Source organism: Sceloporus undulatus, chromosome 6 (assembly GCF_019175285.1).
Source record: "Sceloporus undulatus isolate JIND9_A2432 ecotype Alabama chromosome 6, SceUnd_v1.1, whole genome shotgun sequence".
In the NCBI taxonomy this organism is placed as follows: domain Eukaryota; kingdom Metazoa; phylum Chordata; class Lepidosauria; order Squamata; family Phrynosomatidae; genus Sceloporus; species Sceloporus undulatus.
In genome coordinates this window covers 39,296,156-39,321,841 of record NC_056527.1, presented here as the reverse complement: position 1 = coordinate 39,321,841, position 25,686 = coordinate 39,296,156, and the positions used below count along the sequence as shown (strand labels likewise).

The 25,686-nt window shown below is 41.2% G+C and overlaps 1 protein-coding gene across 1 annotated transcript in view; it reads right to left on the bottom strand.

The window, feature by feature from the left end:
• The window catches only part of ITGB8 (integrin subunit beta 8), a 68,631-nt gene that overhangs the window by 41,752 nt on the left and 1,193 nt on the right, over positions 1 to 25,686 (bottom strand). The window contains exon 2 of the mRNA XM_042474487.1: positions 2,092 to 2,177. Coding sequence (XP_042330421.1) covers positions 2,092 to 2,177 — 86 coding nt within the window. The remainder of the gene's footprint in view (positions 1 to 2,091; positions 2,178 to 25,686) is intronic.

Here is a 25,686-nt window from a genome sequence, read left to right as displayed (position 1 = left end):
TTTTGGGGTCAACTTTTTGACTAAAATTTCTAGACTTATACATGAGTATATACAGTAAGATCTCAGTGGCTGTGTAAGTGCATATAAGAGAATACAGTCCTTCAGATAGCCTGACTGTATAGAATTTTATAGTTTTTAGGGAGTACTTTCAATTGTATCCTGAAACAGCTCAACTGACAGTGACATTGTTGGAATGAGAAAGTCACATGTTCTTAACCGATCTGTGTTAAGGATCTCACCACATGCACTGGAATAAGTAACCATTAGGTGGGTCACAAAATTACAAGCATGTGCACTGTTCGGCATAAAATGACTCTAGGCTTCCATTTATGTGGGTGCATAGATCAAAGTTTCTGTGATCTTCACATCTGATATACAGATTGCACATTACTTCCTATTTGCTTTGATGATCCCAAAGTATTGCAATAATTGAGTATATATATATGTGTGTGTGTGTGTGTATAAAATAATATGCAATAGATGGTATAACAAAGTCTGTCAAGAAACATCTCACATTAGTTATGCACATACTGAACCAGGCATTATTTGATGCACATGGCAGGAATACTTGTAATTAAGAGTCTCAAATAGCAACTTTTTGTTCTTTAACTCCAAGAGTTTACAAACAGTAAACTATAATGATCTGAACTATAAAATAGGAAGTTCTGAAATCTACTCATGTTCAGCTATTCATTACTATCATTACATTTTTCTTCCAAATTCTAAAAGTGGAAATCAGACATGGTAAATTATGCTAGCTTTTTTACAAGATGCCTTCTGTTTGCCAACTTTCTAAAATTAAGCTGGAAACAGAAACAAAAAAATAACTGGCTGCCATGGAAGACTCAATTGGGGCCAAAAGCATTCTCCACTGAAGCTATAAAACTGGTTGAAATTTCTTGGAGCAGGAATCATACATAGATGGGAGGAGCCATGGCAGATGCCATATTTCCAAGGCAACAAAACTGATATTTCACATCTCTAGGGATGTTGTTGCTGTCCTCTATGCCAACCCCTTGGAGAAGCTACAGATTTTTAGAGCCTTATTCATTCATCTCAAGACCTGCAGTCTCTAAGCAAACAACAACAACAAACTTCTGGTCAGCTAAAGGCCATTACCTATTGGTTGCTCTTGAAAACCTTTCGAAACTCTCTAAAATTAAGTATTTTTTTTAAAAGTGGAAACTTGTGTGAAATGATGCATACCAACTTTCTTGTTGAAGGTATATGCTAAACTTACTGTTGTATGCCTTCAAATTATTTCCAAATTATGGTGACCCAAGGTGGTCTTATCATGGAGTTCTCTTGGCAAGATTTGTATAGAGGAGGTTTGTCATTGCCTTCCCCTGAGGCTGAAAGCATATGACTTGCTCAAGGTCATCCAGTGAGTTTTCATGGCCGATTAGGGAATCAAACCCTGGTTGCTAGAGTCATAGTCCAACACACAAACTGCTATCTCACACTGGCTAAAGACCCACAACAACTAATAATGGATAATGCCCCATTGAATTTAATCAATCAGTCAAGCAAATAAACCTGAACAATCTCAATTGCTTCACATAAGCTCCACTGGCTAGGTATAATGGGAGTTGCAGCCCCAAACCATCTGGAAAGTGATGTGTTTCTAATTCTGCTATAAACCAAAAGTTCTTTTTCCCCCTATGGAACTCATATAGTGAGATTTCCTGAAAGGAACCCTTGTAGTTGGTGGCATTGGTGGGACTGCTGAAATGGAAAACCGCAGACTTGGTGGGATAAACTCCTACATTTGGTGGTAGCGGTGGAATTGCCATTAGCATCACAGCTTGTTAAAATACAATATAACATCACATTTGGTGACACACAACAAAAATACAATTATTATGTCAATTTTTCTCCATAGTAATGGCAAAAGTGAACTCTCTTCCCCATCTACATCTACATGGCTACCAGTTCTTACATATCTTATTATTATTGCTATATACTTTTGCAGTCTAAATGTTACTGAGTTGTCCCTTGCAGTTATTAGAATTTTCCCTTGGAGTTAGATGGAAGAGAAGTAGCTAAAGAGATAAATAAATACTGTGATGACTAATAAAGGGAAAAGCTTACCTCTTGACTGCACCATCCACATTCTGGGCCCAGAGCAAGGCAGGTGGCACACGTTACTGCATTTGAGGTGGCACATCTGTTTTCTGCTGTAATAGTAATAATTAGGCAAAAAAAGCCATTCAGAAATGTGCACACATGAACAAAAGGAGGAAAATGCAATGGTGACATTTAAAAATGTCCAGCAAAAATGATTTAATGCTAATTACAAAGATATTTCTGTAAACAAGCCACTATTTAGAATATTACTGGAAAGCATAAATATAAGATTTACTGGTGCTTTCAGCACTATCAAACAACTCTATCAAGCCATAGGAGTTCAAGAAAGAGTTCATAAGCTGTGATATAGTGGAGCCAAGGGTCACAGTGTGGAGCTTTTGGATTATCTATGACATCATTTGTCAACTGACTTGGGCTCTCCTCTTGTCCCTGGGTTTAGTTGCAGACTGCTGCAATCCACAGTAACCGATGGGGAAACAGCTTATACATTTGCATTGCTAAGAGCTATTCCTGTCATAATCCAAGGTATTTGAGGGTGAGTTGTTCCTGAGTGGGCAAAATGCATTAGCATTACAAAAGACCTGCTCCCGGCGGAAATTAAAAGTGATAAAATACTACTGCCTAAATGATATTGGTACAGCTATCTGTCTTTTTTGGACTCTCCTTGGAAATTTGTTGTTTCCTATGAGGAATGCGTTTATGACGGCCTGAACCTCAACATTTACGACTAAGACGCCTCTTTCCAAGTTTGACACCCTCACAGAGTTTCTGTCTGTACATCTTTCTATATCTCTTTTTAAATGACTTCTGTGAGGCAGTTGCACAGGTATGTGTGTGTTACTGGGGATGATTGTTTCTCCTAGCTAGCCCATTTGACACACCCATGCAGGCTTCGGTGTCTCTCACCCACCCCACAAACTCCTTTATGGGTTGTTATCATTATTTTTTAAATTTTTCTCTTTAAAAAATTCCACAGAAACAGATAGCCCTGAATAACTTGGAAGCTAAACCTGGGAACAGTGGGAAGAGTAAATAATTTCTATAAGGCCTGGCATACCCTGGTCATTATGACTTCTGCATCTACCACCTACTGCCAACCTGCTCTAAGTTGTCATTATTCATTAGAACTAGAATTTGTGGCTAAGTATTCACTGTTTTAAAATATATATTCATTACTTTCCTTTTATAAGATGACAAATACAATATATGCACAAACAGCAGAAATTAAATTCGTTTTTCTTTATGCCATGCAACCAAAGCATCTGTCATAAATGTATTTTCAGGGATATAGGAAGGATTTTTCTCTTAGGTTCATACTCTGCATTAACTTCGCCACAAACACTTCACTGGGGTAGCTGCCATTATTAGAAATCACAGCGTCTCTTGGATGCCTGGTGCCTATTGCACATTTGTACTTTAAAAAAAAAAAAAAGGACAGCATGCCATCTACTGTTTTCAGCCTTTTGACAGAAAACATTGGAAGTCTGCCCTTGAAATGCAATATGCTGTTCTTTATCCAGCCAGGTCTCAAGAATGCCTAGAGTGGCAACAATGAAGTACTGCTGTCTCCACATTTGTAAAGCCAAGAATTGAAAGCTAGAATGTGGAGGCATATATTACAGGTGCTAAACTGAAAAATAAACCTTGATGATCAATAGTGTGCAGTTCTGCAGCACTAAATAACGAAAATGTGCTTCTTCCACTGTGGGCTAAAATTTGTTGTTGTTGTGTGCTTTCAGGTTATTTCTGACTTGTGACAACATTGAGGTGAATTTATCATGGTGTTTTTTTGGCATGATTTAGAGGAAGTTTTCCCTTGTCTCCTTCTAAGGCTAGGAGAATGTGACTTTTCCAAGGCCACCAAGTGGTTTTCTATAGTTAAAGTGGGTCATTGAGCCCTGGTCTCCTGGAGTCCCAGTCTAACATTCTAACCACTACATCATACAAAGGGCCTGAACAGACAGGCCAAAATAAAGCTGCTTTGGGTCACTTTGGGGGTATGCTCTTTAAATGCTGCATGCATCCCAAAGAGACCAGATGCTGTGCCAAAGCCATGCTCCAGTCCTAAGGACTGGAGTACGGCCTTGGAGCAGCTTCTGGCCTCTTAAAATGTGGGTGTCATTTAAACAGCATACCTCTAAAGTGACCTGAAGCAGCTTTATTTTGGCCTGTCTGCTCCGGCCCTAACATCAGCAAAATCTTAGTCAGTAGTCCCAATTACAGTGAACTTGTTCAATCAGTAGGGTTTACACAAAAGCCGACTATGCAGAAACTGACTGAATGGGTCCATTCTAGTTGAGACTAGAATTAGATGCAAAAGTAGATAAAATACTTAGTGTTGTTTTTTTTGAGTCAGTAAAATAAAGTAAGCGTCCCTTCATCAAACCTGATTTAGAAATATATGTTGACCAAGGTACAGACAAACTTTCTTCCAAAGTACACTGACCTAGATCCAATTGCTAGTCCAAACTAGAGAGTACCCACTGAATCAACTATTGAAGTCATCACTTATGTAAATCCATTAATTAGATACATCTACCCTAATGGGGACTACCAACTGGATTTAGAACATATTGGGTAACTCATACATAAAATAGGCACAGCAAAATGCTAGGTGAAATCCACACACTTGATAACTGAATTGTATAAACAGCAAAGCTTCAAGGTACAACAGTTCTTACTTGATTTTTCACTTCATACGATATGCTGGGAATTACATGTGAATGTTCTGTCATGTAAACAACAGAAAATGCATTACACTTGTCCCTCCACATTTGCTGGGGTTACGGGTGCAGGATCCCCATGAAAGTGGAAAAATCACAAATAACAATAACACTATGTCTTTAACCTGGGAGAATACCTCTCTATAAATCTCTAGATCCTCCAGTGTAACTCTATGGTCAACCTCTGCTAGACATTGACCATAGAATTGCACTGGAGGAGCTAGAAATGACCAGTGGAGTGTTCCCTCTAGGAATCTCTAGGTCCTTCAGTGCGACTTTCAGTTAAAGTTGACCATACAGTTGCAGTGGAGGACCTAGATGTTCCTAGAGATTAATAATATCTGTGAATAATCCAGGCACAGTACAAGGTGTTGCTTATGACCTTTAAAAGCCCTAAATGGCTTGGGTCCAACCTATCTTTGGGATCGCCTCCTTCCGTACAACGCACCCCGCGCACTTAGGTCCTCTGGGAGGTATTTATTACAGCCTATAAAAACTAAGCTGTCTGCTACCAAGCAGAGGACCTTCTCCATCATATTACCAGCTTAAACAGTTTTAAAAAGGGTGTCAAGACTGTTTTCTTCTGGTAGTCCTTTCCCAAATAGATAAACTGCCACTAAATTGGAACCCATCACCTCTCTGAATCTGCTATAGTCACTGTTTATTGTTTATTTTAAGGTATGTTTTAAAATTGCTAATTGTTTAATTTTTATTTTAGGGGGAGTGTGGGATACTGGCATTTGGGACTGTACAATTTTAATTTGTAAGCCACCCCGGTTGTCTCTGAAAAAGAGGCGAGATATAAATTTTAAAAATATTATTTATTTATTATAATCTAAGCCACAACAGTCAAAGCTGCAAATGTGGAGGGATGAGTGTATTTTCTTACACAGAGAAATGTAACATATGAGGGAAAAAGAATGCTTACTTACCTTTCTCCAAAATACCACAAAGGCATGATAAACATGCCAAAAGCCATATTTTTACTTACTAATAACTGATCAAAAAAACTAAAGAAGCAGCCCTGTATGGAGTCAGACCATTATCCACATATTACCGCACTACACTCTTGTAGTGCTGCTCTTCCACTTTTATTGCTCTGGCTGCCTCCTGTTGCATTCTGAGGCTTGTAGTTCAGTGAGGCCTAAGAGCTCTCTGGCTGAGAATTCTAAATCCCCCTCCTTATACTGCAAATGCCAGAATGCAACAGGAGGCATCCAGATCAGTTAAAGTGGAATAGCAGCACTATAAGAGTATAGTGCAGTAATCTAGCAAATCTAGATCACAAATTGTCTGGTTCACTGATCCAATCCAGCCAATCCATGGGTTCTCCAGTTGTGCCACTCCTTCCCTTAAACTCTACTCTCTCAAAAGGGACTTGAGGCAGGAGAGAGTCAAGAGTCAGATGAAGGAGAGAAAATGCAGAACAACAGAGGAATCTGTACCCCAGAGAAGGTTGGGAAACAGGCTTTCTGCTTGAGCACCCACTAGAAAAGACTCTAATCCAATCTCCCTGGAGATGTTCCAGATGAATTACTGGGCCTTCTGGAGGCAAAACTTGTAGTCTACTACAAGTATTTGGCCTGTTGGTACCTATACATGTCTTAGTAGCAAGGAGGACTACTGGGAACTAAAGAATCCTAGAACTCTGTGCATGAAGGTGCCATGAGTGGTTTTTATACAACTCAAATTTGCCTGTACAACCAGTCACTACAGTAATTGCAGAAAAACGATGAAATAAGTATAATACAGAAGAAGAAGAGTCTGTAAATCACTCCCTATTTGTTTCAAACCTCATCTATCAATAAATGTTACAAAGGACCAAAACGAATCGAGTTTATATAATTTCTGTCAAACTGAGTTTAAAATCTGGGTTAATAATTTGTTCCAATAATCTCTTATAGAGATAACATTTACAGACATGTATTCATTCATGAAATATTTCTCATTTAGCTGCCAGTCTATTAAAAAAAAATCGAACCAAGGCATTACTAAATTAGTTATTTTAAAAAAAATACACCAGAACTCTAAATATTTTTAAGAGTTGGTTTCATACAGAACAGAGACTTTTCTTGCCATTTTACCAACACAGCCCAGACAAAACTGAACAACTATGTTGCCAAAAATCAAAAGGCAAGCTTCTACTGGCTTTAGTTAAACAACTGATACTTGCCAAAAGGTATTTTAAAACAAGACAAGCCACATTTTGGCATGAAAAATTACACAGCATATACTCATAATAAAATCTTATGTGGCTGGTTAGATCATGTCCAAATGTATATCAAGTTATGCATTCTAGAAGAATGATATCTCAGTTCTCTGAATAAGGCTTAATGGGTCAGGTATTGCAGGAATGAATATTTAAGCACTGAAAGACAGAACTCTTCTAGACTAAGAAACAATGTACTTGAATGTCAGGAATAGGTTGCATGCCTCACATAGGGGCTGTGAACACCGGCATCTTTGGCCAGGTTGGGGGTGGAGTCTGGGCGTAGCATCTACACAACACATGCCTCAGCTCCACCACCAGGCTTGTGTGATGCTGCACACTGAAACACATGGCACGCAGCATCACTGGCCTCCTCTGGCGCTGCATCTGCATGAGGCAGCTCCAAAGAGCACCGTAAAGATGCGGTGGTGCGGCTATCGCACCCTTTGCAGAGTGCAAAAAGGAGCCACTTTTTGCAGCTCCTTTTGTGCCCTGTAAAGGCCACATCGGAACTGCAGCATGTGGTTGCTGCAGCCCCAATCTGTCTGCACAGCCCGACAGTATGTAAGACATAGAACACTCAAACCAAATAAGATGCATTACACTGCACCAACATAGTATTTAACACTATATACTCATGTACAAGTCTAGAAATGTTAGTCAAAAAATTGACCTAAAAACCCAAGTCAACGTACTACCCATGGATCAATGTAAATACTGTATCTCTCATACAAAAAAGAATCATTCCCCAATGAAAGGCAACAGTGTAATCTGCCCTGGGAGCACTGACCCCTCTGTACTCTCTCATCCATCCAGCCCTTAGGTGGGTTACAGACCGCCATTAAAGTACGTGCGGAGCGCGTACTAGGGTTAGGAAGGGGCAGTGCTTCCGCACCCCCCTAACCCTAGCACGCGCTCTGCGTGCACAAAATGGCGGCAGCCGATCCACACGGCTGCCGTCATGATGGCGTCACGAACGCGCCGCCTCCAAACGAGGCGCTGTGGACATGACGCCATCGCTCCGTGCGAGGGCGTTTTTAGGCGGAGCAGGAAGGAGCTCCGAAATGGAGCTCCTTCCTGGTTTGCGTCGCTGGTGCAGCCGTGTGAAGGCTGCACCAGCGACGCAAATCAGAAAGGGGCCGAGTGGCTCCTTTCTGGGAGTCCCCGCTGCCGTTAGGATGTCCTTGAGGCTTGAAGCCCCAAAGACACCCCTTTCCAGGCTGTGGGAAAGCGGCCTTTTGCCGCTTCCCTGCGGCCCAGAAAGCAGCGGATCAGGGACTCAGCGGTTGCCGTTCTGGCCGCTGAGGCCCTGATACACCGGGGAAAGGCGGCCTGTAACACACCTTAGTTTCAGCACAAATAGTTATGCCTACTGGAATTTTGTAAGTTCCTTGGCATTGTTTTCCTTTGCTTCATCCTTTACATCCTTTGTTAAATACCTCAAGGTTTTACCATCAACTTACCCATGGGTCATATCAAAATCTGTAATTCCCCCCTTGACTTATACATGAGGTCAATTTATGGTCGAGCATATATGGCAAATTGCACCACTCACCTAAGCTTAGAACATAATTGCTATTAAGTCTACAGAAACATAATTCATTCTTAAAACACAGAGCAGGGTTCTGGGGAGCAGGGGAAAAAAGAACCAGAACAGTCAAAAAATCAGTTAACTCTGCAACAATTCTTTTTTTTTACTACACACCAACAAGTGACAGGATACTGTTTATCTCCGGAATCCTGGGTCACTCTGCTTTGCTGCATGAAACAGATTCATAAACAGAATTGAACTGGTTAATTTGTATCTCTCATCACCAGAAATCCAGAGTGATGATCAAGAGACCTCACTGAATTGGCTAAAAATGTGTTACCAAACCAAAATATATTTCTAATTTGAAGAGATTAGTATCCTCCTCCCTGCCTGATTATGTGAATGGATCCATTTCACAAACATTCATCTGATGGGTGCTCAAAAGTATTTCATATTAAAACTCAAGGCCCAAATATCCATCATGCCTCCACATGTCATCATAAACACAATGGACCTAGCAGTTTCACTGCAGTCTATGCCCATGAATAAGCCTTCCTGCCTTTCTTCTATTGCCTAAGAGAGTGAGGACAATATCACACGACGGGTTTTGCAGCTCCAATCTGAAGTCACTCCTGATCCAAACATGTGAATTCACATTAAAACCAGATGTATTATCACACAAGATTTCTTTCTATGGGGGTCGTTCTGAGGCAGATCCAAAGTTAATCCAAAGTGACTCCTGATTTTGGTGAATTTGGAAACAAGCGAATTCACAAAAATTGTTTCCAAGCTCACTTCGCTTTCAATCCGAATTGTTCTGGTGTGGAATGCAACTTTGCTTCGGCCCTGGTACACCCCCTCAAACCTTCAAGGTGGCAAATTTCCCATGATGCAGTGCTGCAATTTTGCTCCATTTGCTTCCGGTGCTCCTTCAAGAATGGAGATGGGAGTAATGGAGGGGGCAATCGGAGGTTGGGGGGAAAGATGGTGGCAACGGAGGGGAGGATCGGAGGCTGAGGGAAGAGGTGACGGGGAGAGGAATAACCCGGTTTGGCACCGTTTTAACTCTTTCTTTGGCTCAAGGCTATGAATTCTGGGAGTTGGAGTTTGTTGCTATGCTCTGGGCCCCACAACATACTCCAGCTCCCAGAAATCCATAGCCTTGAGCCAAGAATGCCAGAACAAACTCCAACTCCCAGAATTCCATAGCCTTGAGTCAAGGACCCCACAACAAACTCCAGCTCCCAGAATTCCATAGCCTGGAGATGGGAGCAACAGAGGGGGCGATCTGAGGCTGGAAGGAGAGGTGACAGAAACAATTCATGTGAGGGTTGCATTCACATGAACCAGGAACCAGGAAGTGGCCCCCTTCTTCACCCCAGAAGTGCAAAGGTTCACAATGCATTCAGAGCCCCATCGAGCATGCGCAAAGGTACCAATTCAAATTGTTGAATCTGCATGGTATGTACTGCTGTGATAATTTAATGTGCGCTCACTCCACTTTGACTCAGGAATGACCACAATTTCGCACTTCACGTGAGATAATTCATCACATGAATTGCCTTGGATTCAAATTGACTCTGCTTCCTCTTGACTTCGAATTGGCTTTGGATTTTAGTTCAAATTTCATGTGTGATAAACTCCTGAGTAACCAGCAAAGTGATAAACTGCAAGCAATGGTCATTGGTATGACCTTCACAAGGAACAAGATTAGAGGTAAGGAATAATTTTGTGGTGATGCACATGATAATATTAGGGGCATAGACACATCCCTTGGAACCATCAATTTTCCAGTTTTCTATCCCTAAACTAGGTCATTAAGTTATTGTGAGGGGGGTGCAGAAGACATTTCTTTGAAAATTAGGCAATGGAAGAGATTTATGCTGGGCACTATGGCTGGGAGCAGGCTTCATTCCTTTGCCCAACCCTGCACATGGTAAGATTAGAAATCCCCTCCTCCTCCTTGCTGTGCACATCTGCAAACCAGAGAACCAGGATGCAATTTCTTTTCCAGCATGTCCCTGCGTATTGTTATAAACCATGCTACCAAGCTAGTTCAAGAAAATCACTCTACTTTCTCCTAGCACGTCTGAGAAATGGGGCAGTAGGGAAGATCCTGGAAACCACAGTGAGCTTTAAACTAATCCATTTCAGAGTCTAATCTTATGCAGCTGGGGAGAGACTCCACAGACCCAATGCCCAACAACACCCTCCCATTTTTCACATTTTTCCCCAATAATTTACTTGTAGATTTGCTGTGACAATTCTACTTATATTAGTGAAACTGCAAAAGAGCCTCAAGTGAACCTGCATGCTGTTCCCTTGGCTACCATAAGACAAATAATGAACATTAACTTCTGAGTTGGTTAATTATTTGCTTAACTAGTCTTCAAAATGAACAAAGTGGAGAAGTCCCAGATTCAGTAATTAAGTGTTTGTTTCTGTTTCAGCTAGATAAACTAAAACCATATCCCAAAAGATTTGCAGGTTTATATTTGGTAGCTGGAATGCAACACCACTACGAGAAATCTTCTAATACACTGAATCAAGCCAAAAGTGTCTGTATTTTCTAAATCCAATTTAGACATATTTCTAGTAGTGTTTCTTTGTGATTATGTGGCTTTTAAAAAAAATTCACAATTATATTTCTATAAAGATAAAAATACTAAACCAAAAGAAGCGCCTTTCTGTCTATCATCTATTACACAGGCCTGAAAAACTGAGGGTCAGAAAACTGTTTTTAAGAAACGTATGCTGGTTTTATATGAATTTGCTGCTCTAAGTCCAAATATGACTTCAGTTTGCGCTATCACTGCACAGTTTTTTCACAACTTTCTTGGACATTTTTATGTTGTATTATGTGACTGAATGATCCTGTAAAGAATTATCAGGCAAAGGGTTAAAAAGGGGTTTAAGAGGCTGGACAGATGGGTGGCATCCAGCCGCCCTTTAATGGCCGCATCGGTGCTGCAGCAACCGCATGCTGTGCACCAATCTGGAGCTGGAAGAGCTCTAAAGGGCATCATAGCCACAGTGGCATGGCTTCCTGACACCCTTTTGGTGCAGCATCATCTAGATGCAGCACCAGGGCCGCACCATGATGTCACCCACCATCTAGAAGGGTGCGCAGCATCATGACATGATGGGGCGGAGTCACAACATCCAGCGTGTGGACATTGCAATGTGGTTCCACCTACAGGCCAGCACAATGTGCCAGTCTACAGAGCCCTAAAGTCTTCTAACATACTTTGAAACAAACAAACAAAAAATCAATTGAAAAACACTAAAAGAAATCACATTTGGACATCAGCGTCTGCACTTAATCAAAGCTGAATTTATAAAAATACTGAATTTATCAAAGAACTATGTATGATATAACTTTTATTATCTTTTATTCAAATTCAGCAATCAAAAATACATTAAACACCTACAGTACTGAACTATGATTTTTATCACAGGCCTGCATTATTTATCCATTTATCGGCTCTTGCAGTCACAGCAGCTTTAATGTAAAAGGTAATCACAATCTATCTGGGGAAGGTCTTTATAATGTGAAGTAGATCAACAAGGATTGTTTAAACAATGGAATAAGAATATAACTGACTCCTCCCTGTCCTAAATTGTACTGCATATATAAAGAATGTGGTGGTAGTGAGGTAGTAATAATAGATTTTTATGTGGAAAAATGAGTTTACATAACTTTCAATACTCAAATTCCAGGGATCAGAATTATTTAAGGCTTTTGCAGCTGGCTCTGGATGATGGATCTATCAGTTTTTACAAAGAAAATCAAAGTAGATCCCAGAAACTTGAAATTTGTACTCCTACAGCTTAACACATTTTTTGTAATGAAATCTTGTAATAATTAAACTGCATTACTGAAAGTTCAAGTAAAGTCAGATTCCCTTATGAGTTTGTGATCATGTGTTTGTTAGTCTTGCATTTTTCTTTTTCCTCGCTTCTCTCTTTTGATGAACACATTATTCAAGTATATACTTTGTCTTATATTTATACATACTTTGTATCAATTTTTAAAGGACTAAATTGAATTGTAGCCACAACTAGAGTTAATAGGAGATGTAATTACTATTTACATAAATCCCATTGATTTCAATGTGTCTGTTCTAGTTGGGATTTGGTCCAGAGTTCTCATGATAGCACAATTAGACATTTACAAGATGGTCTCCCTATTATAAATTGGTTTCACTATCTGTATACAGTCCAGTTTCCAGACTGTGTGTTAACAGCTTTAGCAGGAAGACCTATTAATAAACCAATTAAGTTATCACAGCTAACATGGCACCTTTTGACAAGACTCGAAGGGAAAATGTAAAATAACTTCAGGTAATTTATTTTCAACTTTTTTATTTTCACTTTTTTAAAAGCACCTGTCATAGACAATGTGGAATTAATTTCATCCAGGAAAATAATCAAGCTGCTGGAAGAGTTAAAGAGCGCTTTATCACTTCTCTGGCAACCTGCTATGAGCCTCTTGCAGGTGCACAAACTAATGCAAAGGGCTGGTGGTGGAGGGACAGAGAAAAACTTGGAAACATTTTTTTCCTTTGAAAGTGTGGTGGCTGCAGGCCATGCTGGCTTGGCAATTCTCAGAGTTGTGGTCCAAAAAGGAAATGTAGCAAGCTCTCGGACAGACTAACACATTTTTTAAATTGCTTTTTCATTAGGCATGCAGATGGCCACTAGAGGAAACTGGTAGCTAGACAGCCCTTCAGTTTGATCCTGAAGAGCTCTTCTTTAACCCCAGTACTATGTTATGGGGATGAGTCTGAATAGGCCTTCAGTTAAGACATTCTACTTACATCTGTGGTTCAGTCAAGAGGAAGAAAATGGATTTAACTAACCACAAGTCCTTGAAATGGCTTAAATCAGATAAACTGTGGTTCGTTTTAAATATGGTGTGTCTGAGCCATGTACAATCCTGACTAATTCCCACAAACCATATCACAGTTTGCAAAAGTTTGGACATTTTAATAAATTGCAATTAGCTGAAAACAAGAAATGAATGTGTCTGAACTCTTCCTTGCAGATGTACAGGGAGGGAGGGCATACTTCTCCTGTAGTACTAAACATGAATCACAAAAATAGGGAGCCCTTTATCCTCTATATGTTTTGCACTTTGACTCCAGAAGACCCAGGCAGAATGGGCAATGATCAGGGGTTATGAGAACTGTGGATGAAAACATTTGAGAGGCCAAAGAGTTCCCACCCCTGAGATAAACTTTGGCCCTATACAGACAGACCAAAATAAAGCTGCTTCAGGTCACTGAGGTATGGTGTTTCAATGATGCATGTGTCCTAAGAGTCTGGAAGCTGCACCAAAGCTGCATTCCAGTCCTTAGTACTGGAGCATGGCTTTGGTGCGGCTTCTGGACTCTTGGGATGCATGCATCATTGAAACAACATACCTCCAAAGTGACCTGAAGCAGCTTTATTTTGGCCTGTCTGTATCCGTTCACATTACATCTATATACAATTTACAAGCCTACAAATGAAGTAGTAGGTTGTCAATCAATAATAATTCAATTGACATCAGCCTGGCACTTCTAATTTGCTTTTATGTATTTGATACATACTTTATACAATAAAATCCATAAGAAAACTGGGAGGGGGGATTAACATTACAGAGGTGAGCCCTTTTATCTACTCAGTGTAGACAGAGCTTGTCTACACTTGGGAAAGACGCCAAACTCACCCCAAAGCTGATGCTGGCAGTCGTCATGACATACGGCTACTTCTGGGGAGATACCATGATTTCTGAACCTTAACCAAACTTTGCTCCAAACTAATCAAATTTGTGGGGAAAGCCCAGTGTTTCCCAGAAACCCTGGAGTGACCTTAGGTTCTTCTGGCATGTGGACAGTTGGATTGTGTCCAACTGAGTCCAATCTATTGTCCACATGCCAAGAGGCATACCATTCCCCTATCCAACACTAAACAATGTGGGGAAAGAGGATGGCATGTTTTTGGAATCACTGTAGCTGTTTACTCATAGTCAGAGGTTCAATGTCAAGCCTGTCCAGTGTGCCATCACTTCTGCTGAGGTCAAAACGAAGCACCCCTGCAGTCAATGAGGAGCGGGGGTAGAGTGACCTCCCCCTTGTTGCCCACATGACAAGGTGCCCCATTCTGACCTCTGCAGCAGCAATGGCACACTGGCAAGATCTCGCAGGGACATACTGCCCATGAGGAAGTGGCAGCGTTAGCGGCAGCAATGAAGGGGACAGGCTAGTGGAACTGATGCAATGCAGGCCCAGCTGGCTCATGTGCACAACGATGCAGAATCACATCAGATTTGTCCCAGTGTGTGTGGTCACTATGATTGTTATGAGGCCAGTCTGGGAAATAATGTTCTGGATGGGCCCTGGATTAAGCTGCCAGTATAGACATGCCCAAGGAAACAGTTCCTTGCTTATTGTTAGAACTGCAGCCTGAATTTCCCTATAATAAAATTAGAAGGTTTAGTAGATTTATATACCATTTTTAGCCTGCATCCTCCAAGTGGCTACAGCTACATTACAAACTCCATGACCACACTAAAAGCCATACATTTGATACAACAGAAACCCAGCTTAGCATGATACTGTCTTTACCTGCCCTGACTTCTTCCTGACAATTGGTGGTAGGTGGCCCTGCAGTGTCACACAAGACAGTCTACTCCAAGCATGAAAAGGCATCAATTTTGCCCCCTCCCCCACCTCCATTTCTTCCCAGCATTAATGTTAGTCACCATAGATAAGTTTTTCAACAGTGCAATGCTATTATATGTGTTGCTGGAAATAAGACCCCTGTGCTCATATGCATGTGTCATTTCCTATATTTAAAACTATAAATGCATGAACTCATCTGAAAGAGAGGGAGGTCATCATTCAGTATAAGGCAGCTTAGCCATTTCACCTTTCAACACCCTTCCACTGTTTGCTTTCCTTTTCATTTTGCAAGTGTGGTTTTCTGTCTATGATACATATTTTACTTCTCTCTGGTTTACTCATTACTTTATTGACTTTCTTTGCCTTTAAGGATAAACCTTCCTGATTCTTAATTCTTGTTTTGAAAACCTTTTTAGCAAGGGCATTTTAAAAAAAAAGCAGTGGTCAGGAAAAATACTAGAACTCATTTTTGTCTTTGAGTGTCAGTGTCAGAAAGTATGTTCTTACAGCTGGTGGGTGGGGAGAAAGCTAGGTTGATGGAGTAGGGGAAGTACACTTCTAAAAGGTAACTGTGGTAGATGTATGGATCTGTAGAGAGATGGGAAAGTGGGACTCACTAAAATCATTATTGTGGGGGGGGGATATAATCTGAATATAAGACCCACCTATTTTTATATTAATATTCAGCCATGTCCTTATGTGAGCTACATTTGGATAATTTCCCAGAGCTTGCAAAGTTATTTTTGGGCTACAGCTCCCAAATTCTAGTTGCCATGCTGTTTGAAGAATTTTGAGACCTATATTCCACACATAACTTTCCCAACCTCTGCCATCTGTAAACTCCTTAAAGTTTTGGTCCTGTTAAACTAAACCACTGTTTTGTTTTATGTTCAAAACAGAAAATCAGTTTAATTTTGGTTTAATAACTATGGCCTGTTACAGACAGGCCAAAATAAAGCTGCTTCGGGTCTCTTTGGAGGTACGCTATTTAAATGATGCATGGGCCCTAAGAGTCCGGAGGTCGCACCAAAGCCACACTCCATTCCTAAGCACTGGAGTGCAGCTTTGGTGCAGCTTCTGGATTCTTAGGATGTGTGCATCATTTAAACAGCATACCTCCAAAGAGACCCGAAGCAGCTTTATTCTGGCAGTCTGTAACAGGCCTATGCTATGAAAACAAGATCAAACAAAGGTTTCAAATCACCATCAGTAAAGCTGTATCAAACTTAGATTACTTTAACCAGGATCTATGTGCTGGGGTGGGGGTGGGAGAGATAAATATTCAGGCCAAATACTCTATGATTTAGGAATTCAAGGTTGTTATATGTGAACCAGATCTAAAATATAACCATGGCAAAAATAGTTTCTCTTCATTCAGGGAGTCTGCCTTAAATGTTTCACTGATTCCAATCAAATTTACTTAGCAGTAAACCCTACATATGGCAGTGAGACATACTACTAAGTATTCTTTAAATTGCAACATTGGTGGATACGACAAGACAAAAAGGGGGAAGAAAAAGAAAAGGTCACCCTCTTTGCTTCATTGCTTTACTTTAGGACTTCAGGGAAAGTATTATTATTATTATTTATGGTATTTTTATCCTGCCCTTCAGCCCTAAAGGCTATCAGAGCAGCTTACAATTCTTATTTAAAGTAGATGGTTCTTTGCCCTCAGGCTTACAATCTAAAAAGACACGACACAAAAGGAGAAGGGAATGGTGGTGCGGAAAGGGATGAAGTCCAGTGGTTCTTCTCTCCCTCTGATGCCTGGACCAAGGCAGATGGACTGGAGAGAGGGCTCTTCACAAAGTAATGACAAAGCTGTCTGAATGCTGACCATTCTGAACCATACATCCAAAATGGGAGAAAGAGAAAAATTAATACTATCACTTGCCCGCCAAAAAATAACTTACCACCAAAATTGAAACATATCTAGAACATACTAGAAAGAGAGGGACATGTTTCATTTTGGTAACCAATGCTATAGAGAAAACCTCTTCCCAGAAGTTCCCATTTAAAGCAATTGTTAGGAGGTCTTTTAGAATATCTTAGAAACGTAATTAACACAAGTAATGAAATTATGAAATCTGAAGCATTTTCTCTTGAGCCTAAAGGACAGTAAGATCTGCTGTGACAAGCCTCACAAAAAGCCAATATGACAAAGTAGTTCATGGTGGCCAGGACTTGTCATATTCAAGTTCAAGACCCTGCTGAGCCAAGAAATTCATAGGTGGCTTTGAGATAGTCTTTTTCAACTGCATAGGGTAGTTGTGAGAATAAATCAGGGAATGAGAAAAACAATGTACACAACAATGTACACAATGGAAGAAAGATGAGTTACAGTCTTTAGAATATGATTTAGAATAGAGTAAATATTTAAAAGCACTTCAAGAACAATACTTGAGCAACATATTGGTGGTAGTTTATGCTTTTCAGCTGCCCCAGACATCCACTTAAAAGTGTTTCACTTTCCTTTGACTGAAACAAAACATGCCCTTGGGGAGACAGATAAAAGGTAGCTAGGGGCTGCAATAGGTTTGCTCTAAATAGCTTGATTATACTGCTCATACTAGGAAAAATAGCCAGGAAGAACACCTGCTTGAATGCATTCTTCAACAGCCAGTGCAAAATCTCACTGCTTTAAACACTTGTGGCCATTCATTCATTCAGTTTTAAGGCTTCCCTCCCCCAACAAACCTGACCTATTTAGCTCCCAATTCTCAACTGGTGCTCAACAAGAGAAACTTGTTTCCTAAACCTTTTGCAAGTTAAGTGATCTTGGCTGTGCCTCCATAGGTGGCATTAATTCTGAGAACATGGTGCAATAGATCTGGCCCATTTGCTTGGCAATGAGTGCCACAATGGTAAAACAAGTGCAGATACTTTTGTGTGTTTCCTGTTTCATTCATCTCAAACACTGGGATGCCACACACAAAATCTTTCTGTCAAACAGAGGATTTGAACTGCTTAGTGTATGAAACAAATCCTTTATCAAGTTTAGTGAAATTTAATAAAGATCAAATAATGCACCAAAACAGCAAATTGTTCATGTTTGGCCCGCTCATGACTATTGCTTCTCGGCATTTTGGCTAAGATCAAGTGTGTGTGACTATACAGGTATTAGCTGAAGTATATCTACTGCTGCTTGAATTCATAACTAGTATCCCACAAAGGGACCTGGGATCTTCCTTTTTTCATGCCTCTCTTCTCTTTTATCTTAGAAATCTTACTACAGTAGTAGTATCTCAGACAGCCCTGTCCCATTTTTCTGGCTTTAGGGCTCTAAGCAGCAGTACCTTGGCCCTTGCTTCTTTCCCAGTTTTCCCCTATCTCTCATAATACTGCCTAAAAGAGCTGCCTCATGTCATGTTTTCAGGACAAGTAATACAAAGCCATCCACTGTTGCTGTAGAGAGGTCTGGAGTAACAGGAGCAAAAGGTTAGTTTTTTAAAAAAAATTCTGGGAGAATATGGTAGGTTCAGTGCTGAACTGGGTGTATGTCATCCAGATGGGTGTATGTCATCCAGATGGGTGTATGTCATCCAGATGGGTGTATGTCATCCAGGGTGTATGTCATCAGAACCAAGGACTGGGCCTGCATCTTTCATACATGCTGGGAGAATGGGTGGAGGCTGTGTTATTTGGCCCATGTGGACATGGCCTGAGTGACAGTGTGGATTGTATGGTGGAAAGTGAATGTGCTTATAATCAAGATGGGTGGTGGGAGTGAGAGGAGGTAAGTCTTGTGATGAGAGTGAAGACAAGAGAGCCACCCCACCCCACCCCATTTGCTTCTAGTGACCCCACACCCTTGGTCTGGGATTTTTATTTGAAACTTGGTGCTGAGTCATTGGGCACCATTTTCCAAAGAATTATGCTGTCATAGACAGACAAACATACTCATTATTATAGATATAAAACCCCACTTCTACCGTAGTCACTAATCTCACAGTACACATCAAAACAATGCAAAACAATGCAACAATGCAAACTTACCTATTTTTGCTTATTAAAGTGTATTTCAATCAATAGATTCTTCAATTTTTTATTTTTTTAATAAAACAGAAGCCAAATTGTTTTGTGAACTTGTTTTGGCAGATTTTTCTATCTAGTGTTCTCATCTTAACATCAGGTATTTGTTTCAGTTGGCTAACTGAACTACAATGATCTTTGGGTTAATGTCACAGAACAAGGGATCCGTTGTCACCAGGCAGGAAAGCTGGTCTATTTTATCAGCATTCAGCAGATCCTTAGTGTTAGAATACTTCTGTAATATTGTTTTTGCCATTTCATCCCAATTAAAGTGAGCAGCCTTGCCTTCCTTTAATATGGGGATAAGATAAACAGGCATAAATGGCTAAAATTACATACGTGCAGGACAAGTGTATTTGCTTCAAATCTTTTCATGAACATAGTGAGCCAGATCTTGACAGAAAGAGACTTGGTGATGCTTGTTCATATGGGGGAGCATGAAGTTTAGCAACAACCCATTTATATTTAGTATGTTAAACTGTGCACTATCCAATTACTTATACAAATAAATAGGTTTTGGAATTAGTTATGTAGCCCTTTGATTATCAGTTTATTGGTAAACAATACACATCAAAATATGCGTGAAAGCCACATGAACAGAAGAGGTGATATAGGGAAAGTAATATCAAACAGCACCTTCTGATTTATTGAAATAAATTATCTCATTAGCCTTGACCTGTAGCTCACTGCAATGAGCGAAGCACTAGTTTTATTTTCATTTCCGAAGGTTTTGCATCATTTCATTTCTGTGAAGTAATTGCTGGTTGCTCATCAAAGTCTCCCCTAATTAGATGTCATGGGGGGGAGGGGGAACCAGGACTACTTACACAACTAATTCCAAGTGTTTTGCTTATGTGCCACCCACTCAAAAAATCCTGACCACAAGCCTGCAAACTTTATTATTGTGAATGCAGGGTCCTTCATTAAAAGAATTTCTGATTTCTGGGGACTATTCCAATATTAATTAATGCATAAAGTAGAAAGCACAAAAATAGGTCCCTTTCTCTTCTCCATCTTATCTGGTCTACAATTTACAATGACCTATCCTATTGCAAACTCTATATACCTATAGTACAGTGGTTCTTCACTTTTTCTTTACCAGGGATTTCCTTTAAATATTTTTGTTGCCATGGACAATTCCCCCTGTCCCCAAACTTCACTCAAGATTTAAAACCCAAATAATATAACAACAACAAGTGTGCTGGTAGAAGTGCAAAGCATGACGGATCCTCTGCAAACCACAGTCAATTGCCCTGGAGTTTCAGTGGTGAGTGCCAAGTTTTTCTTCCAAACTCTATATTTCTAATGTCAGTGGTGAGGAGAGCTGTCAGATCTTTTGGTTGCTTGCCCACCTGGTCTCTCCCTCACCTGCCCACTCTTTCTTTCCCTCCCTCCTTTTCCCATTTTTGTCTCTTCTCCTGATGAATATGGAGGGGGGATGTTAAAGCATTTATTTTGCAAGCAACCATGAAGAGAGTTTCTAGGTTTGTGGCATTTTCTTAAGGGCTGGTTTTGCTGGGATGCATCTTCCCCCTGTCCCCCCCCCCTTATTCTCTCACCCTTTCTGATCTCTCCTCCACACAGAACTTAACAAAGAAATGTGTACCTGACCACTTTGCAAATACCAACACATTGCTTCAGGGGTCATGAACATGATAAAAGGGTGCTAAGTTTGAACCCATACATGAGAGCAGCATGGTGGTGAAGAAACATCTGTATCTTCTTTCCCCCTTTCAGTTACAAAGTTTAGGAACTTGAGTTCAAGGGTATAGGAGCAGTTGAGAGGGTGGGGGCAGTGGAAGAGGAGTTGTCATGAGGAAGTTTTAGCTGCCTCAGTCAAAGGCTGGAGACAAGTAGGGGTTTTGTTGGTAGTGTCAGTGAAGAGAGAATTTGCAGGAAAAGGTTGTCCCACCCCATTGTGTTGCCCCAAGTAGTTTTAGGTGTGCTGTCTTTCCTCTAGAAAGGAGAGGAGGGAGGGAGACACACACACACACACACACACAGAGAAGTGCACTGGCTGGCAGTCAGCCCAACTCTCACTCAACTGCGCAGACTATCCTTTGACTGAGGTGGAAAGGAGTAAGAGAGCTGAGTGTCATCTATGTATTGATGGCACTGCACCCCAAAATTCCAGATGACCTCTCCCAGCAGTTTCATGTTTATGTTGAATATTATGCGGCACAAATCAGAACCCTGCGGGAGCCCACAGGCCAATGGCCAGGTCATTAAGAAGGAGTACCCTAGCACCACTTCTGGGTTCGTCCCTCCAGGAAGGAATGGAGCCACTGTAAAACAGTACCTCCAAGTCCCATATCAGTGAGGCAGCCCAGAAGGATACCATAGTCAATGGTATTGAAAGCCATTGAGAGGTCCAGCAAAACTAACAACTAACATCCCCCTTGTCTGGTTCTCTGCATAGGTCATCTACCAAGGGGACCAAGGCTGTCTCTGTTCCATAGCCAGGCCTGAAACCAGATTGAAATGAATCTAGATAATACATTTAATCCAGAAACCTCTGGAGTTGGGAAGACACCACACATTCCAATACCTTGCCCAAAACTGGTAGGCTGACACCTGCTGATAATTATCCATTATAGTGGGAATTAGGAATGGTTTTTTCAACAAAGGCCCCATAACTGTCTATTTTAGGCAAGTTGGAATGCTGCATTGTTGTTGGGAGGCACTGACTACCCCTTTTACTCACTCAGTCAGTCTAACACGCATGTGGTGGCTCTCACCTGTCCAAGGATCCTGTCCATGTCACCAGGCTGCACGAATTGAAAAGTATCCGTTAATACTGGACAACTATCCACTACAACATCCAAGTCAGAGCAGATCTTCATCACCACCAACTCCATGGAGAACCAAGGGACTGTTTTGGCTCCTCTCCATAAGAGGGGATTCTCAGGAGCACTGTGTCCACTGCTCTGGCCACTTCCCCATTCCAAAAGCTGGTCAGAACTTGAACAGAATCTCCTGCCAAGGTGACAGGAAAATACCCAAGAGCCACCAGGAATCCATCCGGATCCTTAAGCCTCCTGAAACCTGACCAGATCTGTCCATGATCACAGAACCATTAGCTCTATCCATGACAACAGAACAGAGTCCCTCCACACCAAGACCACTATCACCCCACCCAGCACAAAAAACAAGGTCCAGGGTGTGCCCAGCAGCATGTGTAGAACCAGATACCATTTGGGATAATTTGGTGATGGAGGCCATGACATTCTGAGCCATTCCTGACAGGGCTGTCTCAGCATGGATGTCAAAGTCCCCCAACATTAGTAGCCACAGGGAATCCAACACCAACCCAGAGACCACCCCAGCTAGATCAGGAAGGGAGACTGTTCAGCAGTGGGGTGGTACACCAACAGAATCCCTCTTCTGTCCTGGCTACCCACTCAAAACCAGTACATTGTGGGAGGGGGCATCTAGTCAGTGAGATGGAATCACGATTGATCACTGCAACTCCATGTAGGTCTCACCTGCTGCTACACAGAGAATCCTGGTGGACAGAGTTGAGAGAGATTAACCACTCCCAGCCTCAACAACCAGGTCTCCGTAATACAGGTCAGGTTGGCAAGCTCATCTAGAATCAAATCCTGAATGGCACTTGTTTTTCCATTTCACTTCCATTCTATTATAAATACATATCTAAGGGCAACAAGAGGTGTTCACTTTCATTTCCATAGCAGCTTCATAGGTGCTCTGCACATGCTATTGAAAGACTGAAGACAGCCATGTGGAGACAAACATGGTCCAGGACTTATGAAGTCCTGGAAAGAGAATCTTAAAAGCTTCTGGAAATTGTAAGGTTTGTTTATTTTTGTTGGTTTTAAATCACTTTTCCAAGCTTCTTGATGATGCTCACCAAAGAATCCCTCAACTTGCTACTGGAAGACAAGAGAGGCAGATCTTTCTATATAGACTAATATGTACTAGAGACTGCGAAAATTCCTTTGCTGGATTACAGCTTCCAGCACACCCCAGGCAGTAGCCATGGTGGCTGTGGGATTCTGGAAGCTGTTGTCCAAACTTAATTTTTACAAGTTCTGATACATATATCTAAGGAAGGCTTCATATTTTACACTGAAGCAGGACCATATTGCCCCATTAATACACCCTATGGATGGGCAGGAACTTGCCTGTGAGGTGTAGAATGCTCCCAGAATCATGACTCATGGTCTAAATCCCATCGGCTCTAGCCTGAATAGCCAGTAGTAAGGGGGTGATGCGTACTGTAGTCTCTAAACAAGCAGGAGGGGTACTTGTTCTCAGGTAAGGTAGTGAAAGCAGGTAATTATGGGTACAACCAAGGGATCTCTAAGTATGCAGTAGCATCTCTGCTTCTTTCAAATGGCATCTCACAGGCATAATCCTTTAACTCTGAGTAAACTCTCCCATCCATGCCTTCAGGGGAATGTATTCAAATGCAGTACTGTCATATAAACTTTCAGATGGGATGTTCACATTTTCACAACACTTGCCCAATGAATCTTTCCTTCCACATCACAAAAAGAGAATTAGAATAAAAAACAGTGACTTTCTAGGTCAATCAAGTTGTGTTCACACCTGGGCAAGAAAGTGAGACCAGAAGGCTTCTTCTGCAAGCCAGAAATTCCCACTGCCTTTTTTCAAGTGTGTGTGTCTGGGGAGTGTGTGTGTGGGGGGGTTCTCTTGGAAGCCTCCAGGAGCAGTAATTCACCTTGTAAATAGGGCTGCCTGTGCTGTTTAGCGCGTGCTTGCGCACACACACACATATATATATCATTTAAAAAAACCATACAAGTGGTGTTTTTCACAGTCTGTGCAACTCTGGACCATGCTTTTTCCACAGTATTATATCAATGTATTATAAAAAGATGATAAGCAATATTTCAGAGTGCAATTCACAATGACCATAACTCTGGCAAACAGAGCTACTAAAAATGTGATTTAGGCCATCCAGGTGTCTAACCCACCACTAACTAGGGAATTCTATGAGTTTTAGCTCATCAAAAGTGACTTTTCAACCACTAAAAACGACTGGAGCATTTTTATGCACTACCAGCCCTGGGCTGTGCATTGCTGAGATTCAATTTGCCTTTCCATCCTGCTCAGTGACAAATGCTGTGTAACATGAAAGCGTGCACATTCTTGTTAGCAAAACCTGATCCAATTCAAATATCACCTACGTATTTCTGTCTCTGGAACTGAAAGAGCAACAACTATTTCTACTGCACTCCACCCAGGCTTTTATTGCAATGCTTCCTTTATTATTATTTCAGGACAGGCAGAGAGAGAGAGAGAGAGAGAGAGAGAGAGAGAGAAAAGGTGAAACAAATGCTCATTAACTTGCAGAGATTTTGGCTCAGGGACGAACTAAATAAATCTAATGGAAAAATCTAACACTCTCGTCCTGTTTATAGCTGCTCTGCTAGGCTTCACTCCATCCAATGTGAGAATAACTGCGTACTCTCCATTGAAAGAACTCATTACGCTTGTCTGTGTTGGCACAGATTCTTTTGCCCCATTGTTCTTGCTGGACTGTCACAAGAATCTGCTAAAATCAATGAAGAAATGACACCTAAAAATCTAACTTTTTTGTGACTAGTGGCACTGGATGCAGTGAAGAGAGAGCCAGCATGGTGTAGTGGTTTGAGTGTTGGAATACGACTCTAGACAGCAGGGTTCGATTCCCAACTCGGCCATGAAACCCTCTTGGGCAAGTCACATGCTCTCAGCCTCAGGGGAAAGCAATGGCAAACCTCCTCTGAAAAAATCTTGCCAATTTATGGATGCCACAAGCAACAAGCTTGGAAGGCACATGACAACAACAAAGTGAAGAGATGTCCATAGAATAAACCTCCTCTTCCCAAGGTACCAGAGGAGCAGGATGGCAGGTCTGGGCCCCACAGTCTAGGCAGCTTGGGGCACCCACTAAACATAGCAGTGCCTCTGAACGCATGGGGTACAGAGTGAAACACTGTTGTGGGAATGGGAATAGAAAAGTACCATGTAGGACAACTCAACTAAAATACAGTGGCTGCTCAGAAGTGCAGTAAGCAGGGACAATATCACAGCCATCCTAGACTTTCTGTGTTTATTACCACCTCCAGGGAAATAATTATAAATAGACAATATAATATAAGCATGGGAAGTGTGACAGCTCACAATGGAATACCTGAAAAAGTTTCCAGGTTCAGTCTCTGGCATCTCTGAAAAAGAAACCTGAACAAAACCTTGGAGAGCAGCTGACAGTTACTGTAGAGGCTAATGTTGAGCTTGATGAACCAATGCTCTGACTCATTAGAAGGTCAGCTCCTCTTAAGAGACCACTAACTGGGAAAACTACTTTGGAGGGCTAAACCCCTTAAACTTCCCCAGCCGGTATAGTCACTGGGGGATTCTGGGAGTTGTGATCCAAAACAGTATTCCCAAACTGTGGACCAGATG